The following is a 19071-nucleotide window of genomic DNA, read 5'->3' as shown; positions in this document are numbered from 1 at the left end:
TTACCAAACTGCGTGTATTTAAGCTTAGAGGATCAACAGAAACTGCCTGTCGAGACAGTAGGTTTTCTACCAAGAAACAGCTACGCAAGAAAAACAGCAGCATATCTGTATGCTATTTCTAAAGGGGCACAAATCATATACGAGACCGATGATGACAATCGACCACAAGAATTACTAAAGAATTTCGTCCAAGAAAGAACAATGTGGGGATTGGTGTATAAAGGAGGATCACGCTTCAATCCATACAGACATTTTGGACAACCAACTTTGTGGCCAAGAGGCTACCCTCTTAGTTCCATTGGAGAAAACATCTCTACTGAATATGTACTGAATCACTGGAAAACACCATCTATTCAACAGGGTGTGGTCAACGGTGACCCGGATATGGATGCCATTTTTAGACTGACCCGGAAACAAACCCACTCCCAGCTCAATGTGACCTTTGATGACCGAGCTCCACCAGCAATTGTTCCAGCTGGTGTATTCTCTCCCTTTAATTCCCAGAATACCCTTTTCCTCTATGATGCAGTATGGGCTCTCTTGATTCCAACTACAACCACGTTCCGGGTATGTGACATCTGGAGAGGCTACTGGGCTCAGAGACTTCTTTGGGAGATGGGAGGAAACCTGGGATTCTTTCCACCAAATGCTTACCAAAAGAGGAATTCACATTCCTACATCCGGGATGCTGTGAATGAAAAGGATTTGTATTTTCAAACTGAACGTCTTGTCGACTTCCTCCAAACGTGGACATGTGAACCAATCAAACCATTCTTTGCCTGCATGACTAAACTGTCTATAGACATGGCACATGCGAAATTTTGGAAGGCAGCGGATGCTGACCTCATTAACCTCTGGATCAAAGACCTCAAAGCTCTGGGAAACAAAGAACCAAGACGAATTCCATTCCGTTCGCTTCAAAACGGCGTTCAAGTCACACTAGATCCGAAATTGACAAAGCAAACACGCCTGACAAATCAACAGGTCAATGTCACATTCTGGGCAGCTGAACAGACACCACCTCAAATATATTCCACAGGCAAGGTGTCACCAAATGTTGTCTCACACATTAGTGAAATAGCTTCTTATTGTAACAATCATACCAGTCATTCGTTTAGCATGTTAGAACTGAACGGTCTCAATCAAATTAATACATATCCTAACCTTTTATTAATTATTGTTTTCAACTTTCCTCATTATGCTAACTTGGCATTTCTTGAGACAATGTACTGCTTGCACTTCCCGCACATTGTTTATTGTGGAACTAAGAAAGATAAATTTCAAAACTACTCTAAGCCTCTCGGCAAGCATTTGACCTTTGTAGAGGTTGACATTGGCCATGGATGGTTTGCTCAGAACTGTCTCATTCAAGCCATGAAAATGCAATACACTGTTGATGGATATTTATACATGGGTGACGACGTATTGCTTAATGTGTGGAATATTCATACCCTTCCTCTAGACAAACTCTGGCTTGTACATTCATCGGTTTTGCAACCCTCTGAAAAAACGAGCGGCCGTGGTTTTCACATCCTAAAGTTGGTTTAAAAACGTACCAGACTGCCCTTGCAGCTTTGAAAGTGACAGACGAACATAAGTATAATACTTCCAAACAAATGATATCGACGAATTCAAAGAAAAATGATTCCATATTTTATGGCGGATCAGACATTGCTTATGTTCCTGCCAGATACAAAGATGAGGTACAGTATTATATGGAACATTTTTCAAAATCAATCTGTTTGTTGAAATCATATTTCACACGGTGTTTGGAGGTACCGAGGAGTGGGTAAACGTGGTAAAGTTACCGGGAACATATTTATGGTATGATGGGAAAAGGGACCATTTTGAAAAGTATTACAACAAGCATAATGTTTTTCTTCATCCTGTTAAAATATCTAAATTACATTCTGCGCCAGAGGGAAGAAGGTTTTTCTGTGATACATTCCTGCCTTTAACGTTGTATGACTGAACGGGAGAAGAATCTACCAGGTTTAGCACAACTGGTTAATAGTCAGGTGATGGCATGTTAGTCCTTTGAGTGTCCTAAACATCTTTTTCTCAGAAACAATAGAGATCAAATAGAGATTAATAACATTACACATGTATGTTTCCACCAAAGATCACATCCCAAGCTGCCAAAGAGGTTCGATTTCGTTTTACTTTTGCCACCACGTCAATCATGTTAAAAAACGTATTTTGTGTCATTACTTTGTCATTTTGTTTTCAAAATGAAATGTAGTTTTGTACACTTGCTCAGCAGTGGGCTATACTCTTTTTGCCACATTGTACCATTTTGTGTTGGATCATACCTTTGCACTTTGACCTGATGTTTGCCTTTACGTTTTGCTTTATTATCTAATCTTCAGATCTTAAAATAGTAATTTTCAGACAGTATTTATGGAGTATTTATTATTATAGCAAATGTTTTAACGCGTCTGGAATAGTTTTGATCCTAAAACACGGCATCTGTAGACAAAGTATTTTTTTGTTGTTTATTTAAGAATGTAAGACAGTGAGAGATGGAGTTTATGATTTATGTCATTCTCAGCCGTTTCATATTGGCTCAAAATGTCGCGAATCTTAGACGTTTTTACATTAGGCGAATTAAACAGGCAATAACATTTGTGAAATGACAAGAATATGAAGAAAATGATTATGTAATATGTATAATAAACCTAGGTTGAAAATTAGGAGATAATATGTTAGGAGATAACATGATTTATTGATAATCATATTGTCAGGATGTTAGCCAAATTCCGATGGGTGTATTGACAATTTTGTGTAAAGGAGGTTTACTAGATGTCATGTGTGCCGAAAGTTACTATATCTATTTGTTCATAGTCCTAAATTGTTTGTAGTTAGTTCAAGTATGCTTTGCAGTGTTCATTGTATTTCTATACCTTCGTAGATGGGGATTTTGAGTGTTTTCTTCTCAAAACACAATATCCTAACTATACACCCCGAAACAGTAACACAAAGTGTCAGTGTTAATATTGAGATACTTGGCATGTGTTTTTCCAAGATAATAAGGATTGATATTTTATTTCTTATAGTATGTTTTTACAGTATTAACCGTTATGATTATTTATGAATCATATTTACCCTTAATGGAATAAATAAATATATAGATGTGTCTGTGTGTCTTGTTTGTTATGTGAAATAATTGTAAGTTCTGATACAAGTAAACTATATGGTCTTTGCAGTAACGCAAATTTGTAACAAGGATATGAGAGTGTGTTGCGACCAGACTGGTTAAAACGGTTGTTGAATGAACTTTGATGCTGAACATCTACCACCATTAAATGCTCTTCTTAATCATGAACTGTTTCCCAAATCTACAGCCTGTTTTTAGATTATGTATTGTCAAATAGTGCTATTAATTCTAACTTCACATACTAATTTTAATTCGAACTGTGGTATTCTATTTGTTTTAGTATCGTTTGACGACAGGTTATATAAAATTTTCATATTCTTTATAAACATCAAATTTGTTCTCGTAACGATATGGCTGAAACATTTCCCATGTGACGTTAAATATTAACTCACTCACTCTCATCCCAAATTTGACACATTTAAAACCTACTATCCGGTATGCATCAAAATGTTTTTATCAATATTAATAAAACAAACCCTAAGATTCGCCATTTTTTCTCATGTAATAAAATGATAATTAATATCATGTGTATTAGCAAAACCTCGAAAGATTTGATTGAAATGTTTAGGAAATGACAAAGTTCGATTCTGTCACAGGACAAGGTGATTTAACAAAGAAATTTAACTTTCCACCATTTGTAACTTTACGTGACTCCGCATTAAACACACACACACACACGCACACACACACACGCGCGCACGCGCACACACACACACACACACACACCCTTTCATAATGACTTCACCTGTTCATTTCATGTTTATATCAGGCGATAGGCTTGGTAGGTGTCCGGGACAGAGAAATTGTTAATGATCTGTTATTCATGTGTGTGAAACAGATTGACAGGATAAAACGTTAGTCAAAATAAAATAAAAATGTACATGTCTCCAATGATATATAACATAAATATACCATCTTGAGTGAATATTTCAAAGTAACAAAACAGATTTCATGTTCGGCACAAGGTATTGTCCCATTCGTCTTTACCCAGAACATATCTTCATATGGTTTTATTTTTTTAGAATTTATGTTTAATATGATCTTCATCCGACTTCTCACCATGATGCTTCACAGGTTTAAAGTTGTAGAGATTTTTTAACCATCGATGTAATCTACGTGACCACCATAAGATAAAACCTGTACATCCAGTGTCACCAGAAGGGTTTTAAAATGTGTAGTTGTGGTCGAGTTCAGTGGACCTGTTCAGTGGTGAGATGCTCTTCCTTCACACTTTAAAAGTTTGGTGGACGTCTATGTAATCCACGTTATGTAATCTACGTGACCTCATTTCCAAAGGAGCATATTTTTTTCGCGGTATGCACACAACAGTTACGTACCTTTGGTACTGACTGTCCACTGGTTCCAGAAGTAATATTGGCGCAGTCATCCAAGCGCCAAAAAACAAATGACATGACGGACATTTTGTTCAGTGGCGTGATTGAAACATGGACGATTGTCCAGTGACACTTTACAGTTCATCACACACTACCAGGACTACTCAGGTAAGACAGTTTTATTGGTCTAAAGTTATGGCATGAACTCTTCTAAACATTAAATTATTATTTACTGTTAATTGGATTATCACTGTTGATGCTCTACATCAAACTATACAGGTGACGTGATTACAGTTTGGATGAATTTTCACTGTGCTTCTGGGGGCGGTGGGGTAACCTAGTGGTTAAAGCGTTTGTTCGTCACGCCGAAGAACCGGGTCAGAATCCCCGCATGGTACAATGTGTGGAGCCCACTTCTGGTGTCCCCCGCCGTGATATTGCTGGAATATTGCTTAAAGTGGCGTAAAACCAAACTCACTCACTCACTGTGCTTCTGCTCTGTCTGCACTTCAAATGATGAATGAAACGAAGAAACTGTTAATAACTTTTGTATCTTTTGATGTAACTCTGTATAAAGGTTTAGCTCGCTGACTTGGCTGATGCATGTCCTCATTTGAGATTTAGAAAATCTTTGATATCGCTGATTTGTCTTTGTTTCTAGATCAGTACAACAAGCAGACGTTTCTAACTGAAGTAGACCATGTCAATTTATGTCTGCGTCAAGATTGTGTTAACATTAAGAGGGCTTGACGAGGTTATCTGTGAGTCAGTATGAAGATATCTCCACCGATACATGTCAATTTATGTCTGCGTCAAGATTTTGTTAACATTAAGAGGGCTTGCCGAGGTCAACTGTGAGTCAGGATGAAGATATCTGCACCGATATATGCTACTGTGCATGCTATATACTATAACTGCAGAGTGAATCAACTACACTTACCAAGTTCTATATGATTTTGTGTACAGTGGATATTGATTGCACAACGTTCCCAGGTAGTCAAGGGACCCGTGAAGATCCATATTTGTCGTAAGAGGCGACTAACGGGATAGGGTGGTCAGGGTCGCTGACTTGTTTGACACATGTCATCGGTTCCCAATTGCGCAGATCCATGAATTGTCTGATCCAGACTCGATTATTTACAGACCGCCGCCATATAGCTGGAATATTGCTGAGTGCGGCGTAAATCTAAACTAAACTCACTCACGCACTCCAACATTATGTTAGTACGTACACAGCAACACATATATGGAAAACGTGAAAAATCAGTTTTATGACCGGTTTCCTCAAAAAGCAGTTTTGAGGCTAGTTAATGATAAAAAAATACACATCTCCAAGCCTCATCATGAGCGTGTTAATGAATCACTATGTGATAGTGATGATACCAGGTGTTCACGATGAAACCTGTCCCACCGATGTCTCCCATTACAAACATATCAAGTGCTATTCAATTCTTCACCTGGAAAACTGCGTAAACATATGTTATGTCCAAATATGGAATTGCATCGGGCATCATTTTTCACGTTTATCATCTCCTGTTTCCGCCTATTGCACGTTTAAATATGAGAGCGGTTATTCACAAGTACTATTATATTTTGAATTGAATATCTGAAGAAGCGTTGCTTAGTGTATAGTTGATGGTGCACACATTTTATATGCGTGTGTGTGTCTGTGTGTGGGTGCGCGTGCGCGTGCATGTGCGTGTGTGCTGCATATCAATGCGTGGCGACCTAAAAATATCGATTACCAGTAGGCCACTAGTGATTTCTGTTACGAGGAACAGTCCACGACATAGAACTACAGTGAGTCAGAAGGCTCGATAACCCAATCCATTCAGTGACTCATAACGACGGCCTAGGTTGCCGGGGGCGAACATGGAATCCCCACTCATTAATAGGCTCCTATAAACAATTTTGCTCATTCGGATAAAGAATACGAGTTATGTTTCAACATCTGCAATGAAACTACAGACATCCAATGATCGAGGGAAGTAACAGCGCCTTGAGCATGTACTAGTTACGTGGATATGTACGCTACATAAATATCCTATAATAATAACATAGGTATTTAATGTACATTGTCCTTAAAGAAAACTCGTACACTCTTGCAATCAGTTAATTACATATTATAGATATCATATTGCTCCACACAACAGCGTAGTAGAAATTACCCTGAAAACCCGATATAAGTCTACAATATCCGACATAACCTGCAGTATCTGCCATAAACGTATAATATCACAAATACCAAACCAGCCTGGACTGCCGTCCTCTCAAGGGGGCTATCACAATTATTGAAACCACCTTCGGGCGTATAACGTCCTGACTGCACTATTAATTAAGCAGAGATTGCTATATACGAGCTATAGGGACCTTTCGAACTAGAAATCACCAAGGGCCCTCTTTACATTGGTGGAGTGTGTGAGGACACATTCTACCACGAGTCTTCACCGTTATCAATGTCATTTCAGAACAAATATATAACGTCCATGCTACAGAACAAAGAGTCTACATCATCCAAACAACAGGATCAATAAGTATAGTTTGAATAGTTTAGATAGTATATTATGCATAAAACGTCGAGTGAGACTATTCTGCAATCTCATTTGATTTAAGATAATTGTTTAAAAGGGTTGAGCTTGTTCTTGATATTTTAATAATGTTTATTGTTTCTTTTGCTTTTCCGAAATAGGAAAATGTTTTATTAGCAATAAACAGGAGGGTAAAATTATCATGGAAGCATGATAAAATCCATCATTGTAGCATAAAGGAAAGTTATTTATGATTTGTACATGTGATTCGCGAAATTCAGAGTAGTGAAGATTCAATATGACAATGCTTATATTCGACGTGCACATTTACACACCAACCAAATAAGTATGATTAATTACTTCTATTTACAGTTTCAAAAGATTTTGAATCCAAATGGCCCCACGAATGTGCCAAAGGTTATTTAAACGACGGCTACTGATGGTGTCCTTCCATTTGTGAGAACTCCCAGTTGTGAGACACATTAATTAATGGTTCAGTGCACTTAGGTGGTGTTTCCACATCCCTACAATGAAAGTGGGACCAGCCCAGCCCAGTACCCACAGGAGGCATAGTTCATTGATAAGTTGATTAATGAAATAGATTATCAAAGATTATATTTACACAGAAGAAATAGTTCATTGAATATTTTATTTATTCAGAAGAATATGTAATTATGATAACAAATTTTTATTGACTATTATGATCATATTATAAACATATTTTATTATTATTTATGAAAATGAATTGGGATTGGTGAAGTATTACTGCTTATGTTAAAACCGCTCCCATGCAACATAAAATATAAAATGAAATGGAGGATGAGACGTCATCGATATTGACTATTGCATAAATATATCGGCGTTTGGGTCGCTAGATCCGAGCCTGAGGCAGCAATGAACGAATTGACAAAAACAAGAGCCATAATTAAGATCAATATAAATCTTGTTTTCGGTTTTTGTAATTAGGTTTTAAAATTCTTTGAGACTGCATGACTCTTTAGTTTTTGGTAGGGCATTCCATAAATTTATTGTGTCGGGTAGAAACGGTTTGGCATAAGGGGCATTTCGACTGTAAATTTCAGAGTTATTTCAGAGTTATTTCTTAAACTATAGCTTGTAGTTTCGGAGACGGAGTAAGTCTGAGTACTAGTTAAATTAATTTCTCTTTGATCACGAAGTTACCTACACAAAGTGTTTAATTATTAAAGACATTTACCTGAGTATGTTAATCAATTTATCTTATAAAGATTCATTAAGTTACCTCCACAAGATTCAGTTACATAGCAAATCAGTAATTAGCTAGGGTGAATCCATTCCATCAGACAGGGGAGTATGGAATGTTTTCGTTGTTAATTACCTACTCCACTGTCTCATAACTGGGAGTCTCACAACTGGGATAAACCCTACTGATAAACCAATGGAGTGAAAATACCTGTGTGGTACCCCACACTGACACGAACTAACACATGCACGTGCACGCCTTAACCACCTGGCAATGCAGTTTAATGTATGGGTGCTGAGATTATCGAAATGCAGTTGCAAGTAAAGTGCTATGACGCGTTTAGACATGAAATCATTGCTGATAAATCCTTACCTCACGAAGGAGTCAAAATTTATGAGCGAATCACAAATTGGGGGTCGCTATTTAGCGATCTCACTTGGAGTCAACAGGTTGTCATGTGTTTGTAATCATTGACGCCCAGTCACACTGAAGATTCTAATTGAATTGCACGACACTGTGAACACAACAAACACCCACGAGTTTGTTTAACCAGCTGCACAATCACCACAGCTGTTCCACTGTAAATGGCTTTTTAGATACTACCCTGTGTAACAATTATTTTTTTCATCCAAAACTGTGTTCCACAAGAGATATCGCTTGTGTGAGATCAGACGATATCTCCTAGGAGATATCGTTTTGACAGTAGATTTTGTACAATGCCCTGACAATGCTATGACGTCATGAACTTGATGACGTCACAATGCTATGACATCGCTGCACTGCAAATCTAATGGCAGTACTGTGTTCAGAGATGTACATTTTTCATTGAAAACTAATGAAGAGTGATTTTTGATGATAAATAGAATCTCACCCTCGTGTCTTCTGATATCAAATATATCAACACTCGTTGATAAAAGTAAAAATATCCTCGGCAAGCCTCGGATATTTGTTACTTTATCAACTCGTGGTGATATATTTGATATCAAAAGACACTCGGGTGAGATTCTCTATGAATTGACTGAAATCTCCGAAATCCGTCATAAGCTCAGTAGCATTGATCTATGATGACTCAGCTGCAGAAGAAATCTTTGATCCGAGATATAATACCTAATCGATAAAAGAACTGTCGAGGGGTGCAGCCACGTATGTGTTGCGGGGATAGCCATAGGTATGACAAGCTTGGAGATATGGGTTTATGAATAATATAAAGGCCTCGAAAATGTTTTTTAAGGAAACTATTTATATAACTGTTTTTTTCAAGCCCATATGTATGCTATGTAGGTTGATTCTGATCAGTAAATACGAATGGTGTTTCAGCATTTGCAGTGAAACTACAGAACATAGGTACTGAAATGTCAGTCGTCCTTAAAGAAAACTCGTACACTATTGCAATCAGTTCATTTCGATTTGTAATCTAACTGTTCCATACAGCAGCTTAGGGGAGTAAACCTACAACATCCGACATAAACCTATATTGCAATTATTTACACGACCCACGGGTGCACAACTTCCTTGCTGCATTACCAATTTGGCATTGGTTGCTAGGCACCTTTGGAACGAGGCCCCCTCGGATTCTTTTTATCTTTGTGGGGTGGAAGGAGTCTTCACGGCTTTCAATTTGATTTTGTAACAAATATATAACGTCAATGGCAGAGAATATTGAATCTCGATCATTAAAAAACAGGTTCCTTAAAAGGATGGTGTAAGTTGTTTCAGTTGTGTAGTATGCATAACAAGGCGAGAGAGACTGTATGCTGCAGTCTCATTAATTGAAGGTCCCGTGAAGATCTGGGTTAGAACTGGTCTTCAGCAACCCATGCTTGTCTCCCCGTGAAGATCCTGGTTAGAATTGATCTTCAGTAACCCATGCTTGTCGTAAGAGGCGACTAACGGGATCGGGTGGTCAGGATCGCTGACTTGCAGGACACATGTTATCGTATCCCAATTGCGTAGATCGATGCTCATGTTGTTGTCTGGCAAAGACTCAATTATTTACAGACTGCCGCCATATAACTGGAATATTGCTGAGTACGGCGCTAAACAACAAACCAAACCAAACTAAACACTCCAGTATCAGACAATCTATTTGACTGAGGGCAAGAACGCTAAATGCAACGTTATATTTTATCTCAGACAGGTGAGGTGCAACAGGGGCATACGTTCTGTCCAATACAACAAGGTGGCGGTTACCAGAGATTACAGTTAGGCTCCCCCTTGAGCTTGACCTGCACGGTGCCGTGTCGCCCATAAATCCAACTTCCTGCAGTAAGGATTAACCAGCAACGATTGGAGATTTCCTGTGATAACGCATTGTACGGCTACAGAAACTGTTTAGCACTTTACTTCCTTCAAATTTCCCTGAGATAAGATAATGGCAAACGTGAATTTGTTTGCTCAGGCAGTCAGAAAAAATATATATGATCAGTAAATTTGTCTTTCACTCACTGTATCGTCAAGATATAATGTAATAATGAAGCTGTTTCTTACTTAGTTATATGCACGCACTGATCACATCTTAATTAGTGCAAACAGTGATATTAAAGTGAAATCTATTTGCCTAGAGGCGAACATGGGTGCTATCGAGTAAAGAAATGAAAGTGACAAAACACATCCCACATTTATAAGAAATCCCTGCTGGAAGCAGAGTCACGTCTACAATTTATCACAGGTATGTGTTTATGAATCATTTGAAACATATGCAGAGGTTTATCACTTGGAACGGGAACGTGTAGTACAAGTCAAAATATTAATTGTATCGGGCATCATTTTTGTCACTGATTTGTCTAATTTGGAAATTTCCTTTACATGGCCACCATAAATAGTTTTGGGAGTTTCACTGTTGTAACCTATATAAACAGCCTATCTAGCACGAGCCGTATGACGCTCGTTGAAATCTTGATAACATCATCATGCTCGATGCTTGTCTTATGTTTACCATAACCGTTAATCGTGACATTATAGAGAGTGTTTACTTTAAGATAAGTATACATGATGCTTATTATCCCGAAGTTAATTTTCTCTACACGGTTAACATTGAAAACACAAACAAAAGATACATGTACATACGACCACAAAAACACCCATACGTATGTTAGATAGTACTAAAATAGCTGGAAACAACGCCCAATATATGAGGTAAAGAAATAATGAATAAATAATAATATTTTTAAGATTTAGAACTATGGTGGCGACATTAAAATTATGCTGAGAAACATTAGCACTAAATGTATATTAATATAACAGTTTGAAACAATTGATAAAGTATTTTAAAATGATTAATAATCATAAAAAATAATTAATTTAAAACACTGATGCTTGCTGATGAAGAATTTCGAGCCGTGTGTATTCTCAATATCGGCGTGCGCAGTCGCCGGCCATAAGGAAGATGTTGAAATTCTGGAAATAGGACATGAGTGCTGTCATTTAAAATTGTACGTGCTTTCTTTTCAATTTGCTGCTTGTAAATAGGGTCGATATCTTGCGTTTTAACTCCAGACATTTCCCTTGCTGTGTTAACGATTTTGGAAAGTTTACATGAAAAGTTTACATTACAGACAGACCCCATACATGCAATGTACATTCTAAAAAGGAGGCTTGTAGAATAACGACAATATGATTGTGTCAATCATGAAATGACGAAGACGAGGAAATCTTTAAACTGAAGACTGTCATCACAGAACTAGCAACAGGAATGATGATTGCACAGGCCTTATTGGCGAAGCGTTTTTCCCTGTCACTGACGTGATTTACCATACAGGCGGTCGTTATTTAATCTTTTGTAGGCGTACCCGTCGACAATATTCATTCTACTCCGCGTACTGACAAGAAACAGCCGCTGACGAAACTTCCAGCAAAAATGTTTATGAAGAAATGGTTTTTGTGTCTGATACTTCTCAGTGTTGGATGTTTACTTGTAATTTTCATCAATGTGAGCAGTTCATCATCATTAATTTATTTAAAGAAGTGGATCCAAAATTATACAAGGTAAGTGTCGCCAGTTTCGTGATCTTAAAGGCAACTTTGTTGAATGTTGATTTGATCACAATGGGTTAACAAGTTAGTCGCCCATTAAGATATACCGACGGTTCTCCACAAGATTCAATTTGTTTTACATAAGGATGTAAACTTTTACCTTGCTTGAACATCGTAGAATGAGTAAGAATTTTGGTTGTATTCTTATTTACTGAAAGGCACTGGTAAATGTGATTAAATTTAAAGTCTTATCTTGATAATTCGTTTTTCTCAATCCCAAATTTACAGAACGTTCATTACATATTACGTTTGATCAATATTTACCAAACCTTCGCTTTAGTTTGGTTGCTCCATATAATGCTAACCAGGTGTGTTTAAATACAGTTATTTTATCTAATTTTAGCAGTGAACTGTAATATGACATGTGCTGTTGTTTGATCCTGATATGAGGGTTCCATAACATAACATTCTTACATGCCCGGTTTTGCTGCTTAAATCCATCAACAGGACAATCTGTGATCTGCCTATATACATTATCACGTTTTTGAATACTAGTATTTAAAATATTTACATTTGATTCTATTCCTGGTCATTTTCATAAATCATAATTTGTTTAAAACTTTGATGAAGTTTTGCATATGATTAGTAGGGATGGGCGATAATAGCGGTTAACCAGTATATTCCAATTCGAACTTCTCAATACGATATATTGAGGTACACTTTTCACGAACCGGTTCACCCAATACGATCGGTAATTTTCGTGATATAGTTAAAACTACCAATAACATTTGCATTTCCTTTATATTATTATACATAGTTTTGAGAATGTTTATTGGTCATATAATTGCATTTGCGTGACTTTTAAACCATATAAATAAACAAATTAGATTGGTACCGGCACAGGTAAAGAAGGATAAACAAACTAACGCTTTTTCTCGAGTTCCAAACGTTAGAGCGAAATGTTCAGTTTGGAAACATTTTCTATTGATCTCTTGTACAATTACATCTGAGTCATGACAGTAGCCATTGGCATTGTTTCAAAAGAAAGAAAAAATAGTAGTTTCATTACCTTAACCCATGTGTTACACTTTCACAATATATTGCAATACTTATTGCAATACGCCAACACATATCACAATATATCGCAATACGAACACTTTGGCAATACCCAACCCTAATGATTAGTTATAATTAGTAGTGTCACTCTGCATATATCAATGATAGCGCGTTATAGCAATTTCGTTTCACTTTACTCTATCGTGATATAGCAGTTTTGTATCATACAATGCTGTCATTTAGTGATAATATCGATGTTTTATGACTATGTAGCGATTGCCCGTCTCGGCCACAATAGGGGCAGTAAGACAGCCTTGTGGTTAAAGTGTTCGCTCGTCACGTCAAAGACCCGGGTTCGATTCCCCACATTGGTACAATGTGTGAAGCCCATTTCTGGGGTCACCCGCCGTGATATTGCTGGAACATTGCTAAAAGCGGCGTACAACCAAACTTACTCACTGACTCAGCCACAATACACTGTCAACAATGGTGTATAAATCAAAAGAGAACGTACGTTCGTCCGTATGTTAATCTTACCTCCGTAGGGAGTGCTGGTGCACTAAGGAATCCCAGTAATAACGAGAAGCAAAGTGTTCTATGCTTTATGTATATTGTGGCCTTTTAAACAGTTTTTAAACAATGTGAAATACATATTCTGTATTGATATTTAAATTAACTGACCATGGACACAAGTCACTTTATTGAAAAAAGGGTATATTTTTTACAAGAACAGTTTATACATTATATGAAATACATTTAGAATGTGAACAGCGTCGAAAAGCGACGGAAAAACAACTTGAGTATGGCAGATGTTTATATATAGCTAGCACGTCATGATAAAATGGACAACACTGTACAGAACATAACAATATATCACCTATTCTCACGAAATGTGCACCAACTGATAACTGGAAATGATAAAAATTAAATTTCTTCTTTTTAAGTGAAAAGTCATTTTATTGATAGAACATCATTTATTGTTCACAAAATTCAAACTATCAAAAGTCAAATGTCAAGGAGAACACGAAGATCGCCAATCATGATTGGGTACACTTGTCACTAGTTAATTTGCATACATTAATCATCAAACTTACTATACAGGTTTATTTAAACTACGTGTTACTGGAAATATAATATTATTTCACATAAGTTTTATCTGTATTATATTGTGATAAACAACAAATCTTGGCCATTATACAAACTGAATACAATTTTTGCAATCTACGTTACAGTAGCTCTACCAAATCTTTTTAGAAATTTAGAAAAATTACTGGTGAAATGTTGCTATTCTATTACACAGAGTTACATTAAAAGATACAAGAGCTATTAACTGTTTCTTCGTTTCATTCATTGTATAAAGTACAGACAGTACATAAGCACAGTGAAAAGTTATCCAGACTGTAAACACGTTACCTGTTTAGTTTGATGTAGAATATCAACAATGATAAGCCAATTGAAAGTAAATTATCATTTAACGTTTGGAAGAGTTCATGCCATAACTTAGATCCATAAAACTGTCTTGCCTGAGTAGCCGGTGTTCTCCCATTACGCAGAGAGGCAGTTCGCAGACGCCTTAAAACAACAACATTAGTAGCCCAGATAGTGTGTGATCAGTTCTACTCAGGTAAGACAGTCACTGGACATTCGTGCACTTTTCACTCATGCTACTGAACAAAATGTCCGTCATGCCATGTGCTTTTGGCGCTTGGATGACTGCGCCAATAATACTTTTGGAACCAGTGGACAGTCAATGCCAACGGTACGTAACTATTGTGTACAATCCGACAAAACGATGACGCTCCTTTGGAAATGACGTCACGTAGATTATATAACGTAGATTACACAGACATCCTTTAGGCCCCACACACAGTGTAAAATGTAAAATAAGAGCATCTCCTTCCCCTAGTTGCTACTACTGAATAGGTCCGTTCATTGTGTGACACTGGATGTACAGGTTTTATCTAATGGTGGTCACGGAGATTACATCCTTAAAAAATCTCTGCAACTATAAACCTGTGAAGCATCATGGTGAGAAATCGGCTGAAATTTAGTAGCTATGAGATTGATATTGTATTGTTCCAACATAAAACTGCAAATAAGGAATACTATCTAATGAATACATATATTATGTATACTAATTATATGGTCATTATCATGGGGTAACGTAGATTACACTTTTCGGAGACATACATAAAGTCTAAAAAGATTAAATCAGATGAAGATATGTTCTAGGTACGGACGAAAGGGACGACTATAGTACTGTTGGAAATAGAAACAAACTGTTTTTAGGCTGTGACTCTGTATCCCTAAAATTTTCACAATTGCAAATAGCATATGTCGAAATAACCCACTTCGGCCTAACTGGGCGTTCAGTGGGATTCGTAATACGATATCCAGAAAAACATGTTTACTCGTAAAATCAGGCAAAACTCACCTGGCATGAAATGCACGTGCTGCCTACAGGCACAAGGGGTCATCTCAAAGATATTTTGTGCTTTTTCATGTGTGTTGACTATGTCTCATCTATTGATTAACATCTTATGTGTCTTTCTTTCATAAAGTTTATGTTGAGATATGTAAAAGAATATGATAATCGAAAACTATAGAAACGCATCGTAGTATATAAGAGGCATGACCACCCGAATATCGACAGGACTGGATATTATTTGTAAATTGTTATGACGTGCCGTGTACCTCCCCAGTATAATTGCCCTGAAGGGTTATCTTATCTTAGCTGATATCTCTATCCCCAAACCCGAGCCCAGGTTTTGCTTTTGAGGCGACCCCTCCTATCTGTCTGTATTTATAGTCACAATGAGACTGCATGGTAGCTAAATCCTTAATAGTTTCAGCATAAAAGTTATTATTTTTTACGCCAGCTATCGTTTATAATGAATCTACGTCTAATTTCAAATTGGGCATTTAAAAAGTTTCCTTTGTAATACAATATCGTTGCACACTAATTTGCATAAAGCCATGGTCTGTTCCAAATAAGTCTTTTTGGACTTAGTAAAAACCGCATTGCTCATTTCTGCACTAATTTCCCCTCAGTAAAGTCCTTTTTCTCCGTATCCTATCTCTCTATCACTGAGACTGTAGTTAGGCCGAACTTAGTTTAACAGACATTTCACACTTGCACATATTAACTACATAAATTGTAGAGATAAATGAGAGAATACAGTTTTTTTCTATTTCCGACAGTACTTAAGATGACTAATTACTTTAAAATATTCACTCAAAATGTTATACTATCATTGGAGACATGCACATTTTGGTGGTTTTGACTAACTTTTTACCCTGAGTCACACAAACGAATAACAGATCATTAACATTCATATGTCTCGGGTACCTACTAAGCCAGTCGCCTAATATAAACATGAAATGAACAAGTGAAATCATTAAAAAAAAAAATTAATGTGGAGACACGTAAAATTACAAATGTTGCACATTTCGTGAGAATAGGGGATATCAACAGGCTCTACATCGCCAGCAACTGAAGGCAGATCACCATTCAGCTGGAGGCCATGGGGACCTATCGTGCCTTTGCTACCTGCATGGTCTCCTGTTGCATTTACATAATCCCTTCAGGTATTGTCGAAATTTAGACAAACATTACAAGTCCATATTTTCTACTTTTGAACAGTGGTAGATATAAAATACTTTGATTGGGGTTGGTCAGTGGCAGCCTCTCATGGGGGCAATACTGTCACTGTACTTTAATCCCGTCGAGGACACGGCAACTAACAATCTCAAGCAATAATTATATTATAATATCTACATGTAACATAACACAGTTTGTTCATCCGAATGTGTCAGTTTCGATTTCAGGTACAAAAACAATGTATAGATGAGAAACCACATTTACTATACATATTCCCTTCAAAATTTCTTCTACAGCAGCATCAGCAATCGTGACTACTACGACAGAATAGAAACTTACAAACATATGAAGGGGGACAGGTGGATTGTGCTCACAACGATTGCTCACCCTACTCCTGACGTCCAGTTTCTTGTCAACATTCCTGGATGGAATGTAGTGGTGGTTGGTGATACCAAGACCCCGGCCAGTTGGAGGTGAACATAATAGACTTACATTTATCATATATTGTGTGATGGAGGACATAAAAGTACCAAAAGTCCTTTTTATCTCAGTAAGGTGGCCTAAAATTGTTCTGTTGCGGTCTACTGCCTAAGTTCCATTTATCCTATATAATATACAGAAATATTCTGTATTTTAAGGTTGATTGGGTTGTTTTATACTTAAACAGTGACACTTCACTTACACTTTTACTGCTCTTTATGGATAAACGTTTGAAAATTAACCAATTCCCATCGCGATATGGCTGCAATATTGCCGATGATATATACATTTTGAACTCACTCTGTCATAGAATATAAGGCATAGTGTTATGGATGAAACAAACCAAGGATATGAATTATGACAGTGACTGAAAAACGTAGTTAATATCTCAGGCATCTTGTGACGAGAACAGTTCAGTCGTAATGTCACAAATGACAGTAAACATTGTCAATCAATACGACTCTGAAAAACAAACCATTACGAACTCTGAAATCTCCTGTTATCGTTTCTCCACAGATTACCAAACTGCGTGTATTTAAGTTTAGAGGATCAACAGAAAATGCCTTTCGAAACAGTAGGTTTTCTACCAAGAAACAGCTACGCAAGAAAAACAGCAGGATATCTGTATGCTATTTCTAAAGGGGCACAAATCATATACGAGACCGATGATGACAATCGACCACAAGACTTACTAAAGAATTTCGTCCAAGAAAGAACAATGTGGGGATTGGTCTATAAAGGAGGATCACGCTTCAATCCATACAGACATTTTGGACAACCAACTTTGTGGCCAAGAGGCTACCCTCTTAGTTCCATTGGAGAAAACATCTCTACTGAATATGTACTGAATCACTGGAAAACACCATCTATTCAACAGGGTGTGGTCAACGGTGACCCGGATATGGATGCCATTTTAGACTGACCCGAAACAAACCCACTCCCAGCTCAATGTGACCTTTGATGACCGAGCTCCACCAGCAATTGTTCCAGCTGGTGTATTCTCTCTCCCTTTAATTCCCAGAATACCCTTTTCCTCTATGATGCATTATGGGCTCTCTTGATTCCAACTACAACCACGTTCCGAGTATGTGACATCTGGAGAGGCTACTGGGCTCAGAGACTTCTTTGGGAGATGGGAGGAAACCTGGGATTCTTTCCACCAAATGCTTACCAAAAGAGGAATTCACATTCCTACATCCGGGATGCTGTGAATGAAAAGGATTTGTATTTTCAAACTGAACGTCTTGTCGTCTTCCTCCAAACGTGGACATGTGAACCAGTCAAACCATTCTTTGCCTGCATGACTAAACTGTCTATAGACATGGCACATGAAAAATTTTGGAAGGCAGCGGATGCTGACCTCATTAACTTCTGGATCAAAGACCTCAAAGCTCTGGGATACAAAGAACCAAGACGAATTCCATTCGGTTCGCTTCAAAACGGCGTTCAAGTCACACTAGATCCGAAATTGACAAACCAAACACGCCTGACAAATCAACAGGTCAATGTCACATTCTGGGCAGCTGAACAGACACCACCTCAAGTATATTCCACAGGCAAGGTGTCACCAAATGTTGTCTCACACATTAGTGAAATAGCTTCTTATTGTAACAATCATACCAATCATTCGTTTAGCATGTTAGAACTGAACGGTCTCAATCAAATTAATACATATCCTAACCTTCTATTAATTGTTGTTTTCAACTTTCCTCATTATGCTA

The 19071-nt window shown here is 37.4% G+C and overlaps 1 protein-coding gene across 1 annotated transcript; it reads left to right on the top strand.

Moving 5' to 3' along the window:
- The first annotated feature begins 201 nt into the window (after positions 1–201).
- LOC124252663 (probable glycosyltransferase STELLO1) lies at positions 202–18272 on the top strand. The gene is made up of 4 exons (XM_046686328.1): positions 202–1039; positions 12024–12225; positions 17167–17343; positions 17867–18272. Exons 1-4 carry the CDS (start codon positions 202–204, stop codon positions 18270–18272), a joined length of 1623 nt encoding a protein of 540 aa, XP_046542284.1.
- The last annotated feature ends 799 nt before the right edge of the window (positions 18273–19071 follow it).

Source organism: Haliotis rubra, unplaced genomic scaffold (genome assembly GCF_003918875.1).
Source record: "Haliotis rubra isolate DU_JTF1 unplaced genomic scaffold, ASM391887v1 Scf1139, whole genome shotgun sequence".
Lineage (NCBI taxonomy): Eukaryota > Metazoa > Mollusca > Gastropoda > Lepetellida > Haliotidae > Haliotis > Haliotis rubra.
The sequence above is the reverse complement of the archived record's forward strand: the minus strand, read 5'-3'. Positions and strand labels throughout refer to the sequence as shown.

Coding starts and splice junctions, on each gene's coding strand:
- LOC124252663 (XM_046686328.1), top strand. CDS start 202: ATGTGGGGATTGGTGTATAAAGGAGGATCACGCTTCAATCCATACAGA. Junction 12,226..17,166: donor TGGATCCAAAATTATACAAG/GTAAGTGTCGCC, acceptor TTTCTTCTACAG/CAGCATCAGCAATCGTGACT. Junction 17,344..17,866: donor AAGACCCCGGCCAGTTGGAG/GTGAACATAATA, acceptor GTTTCTCCACAG/ATTACCAAACTGCGTGTATT.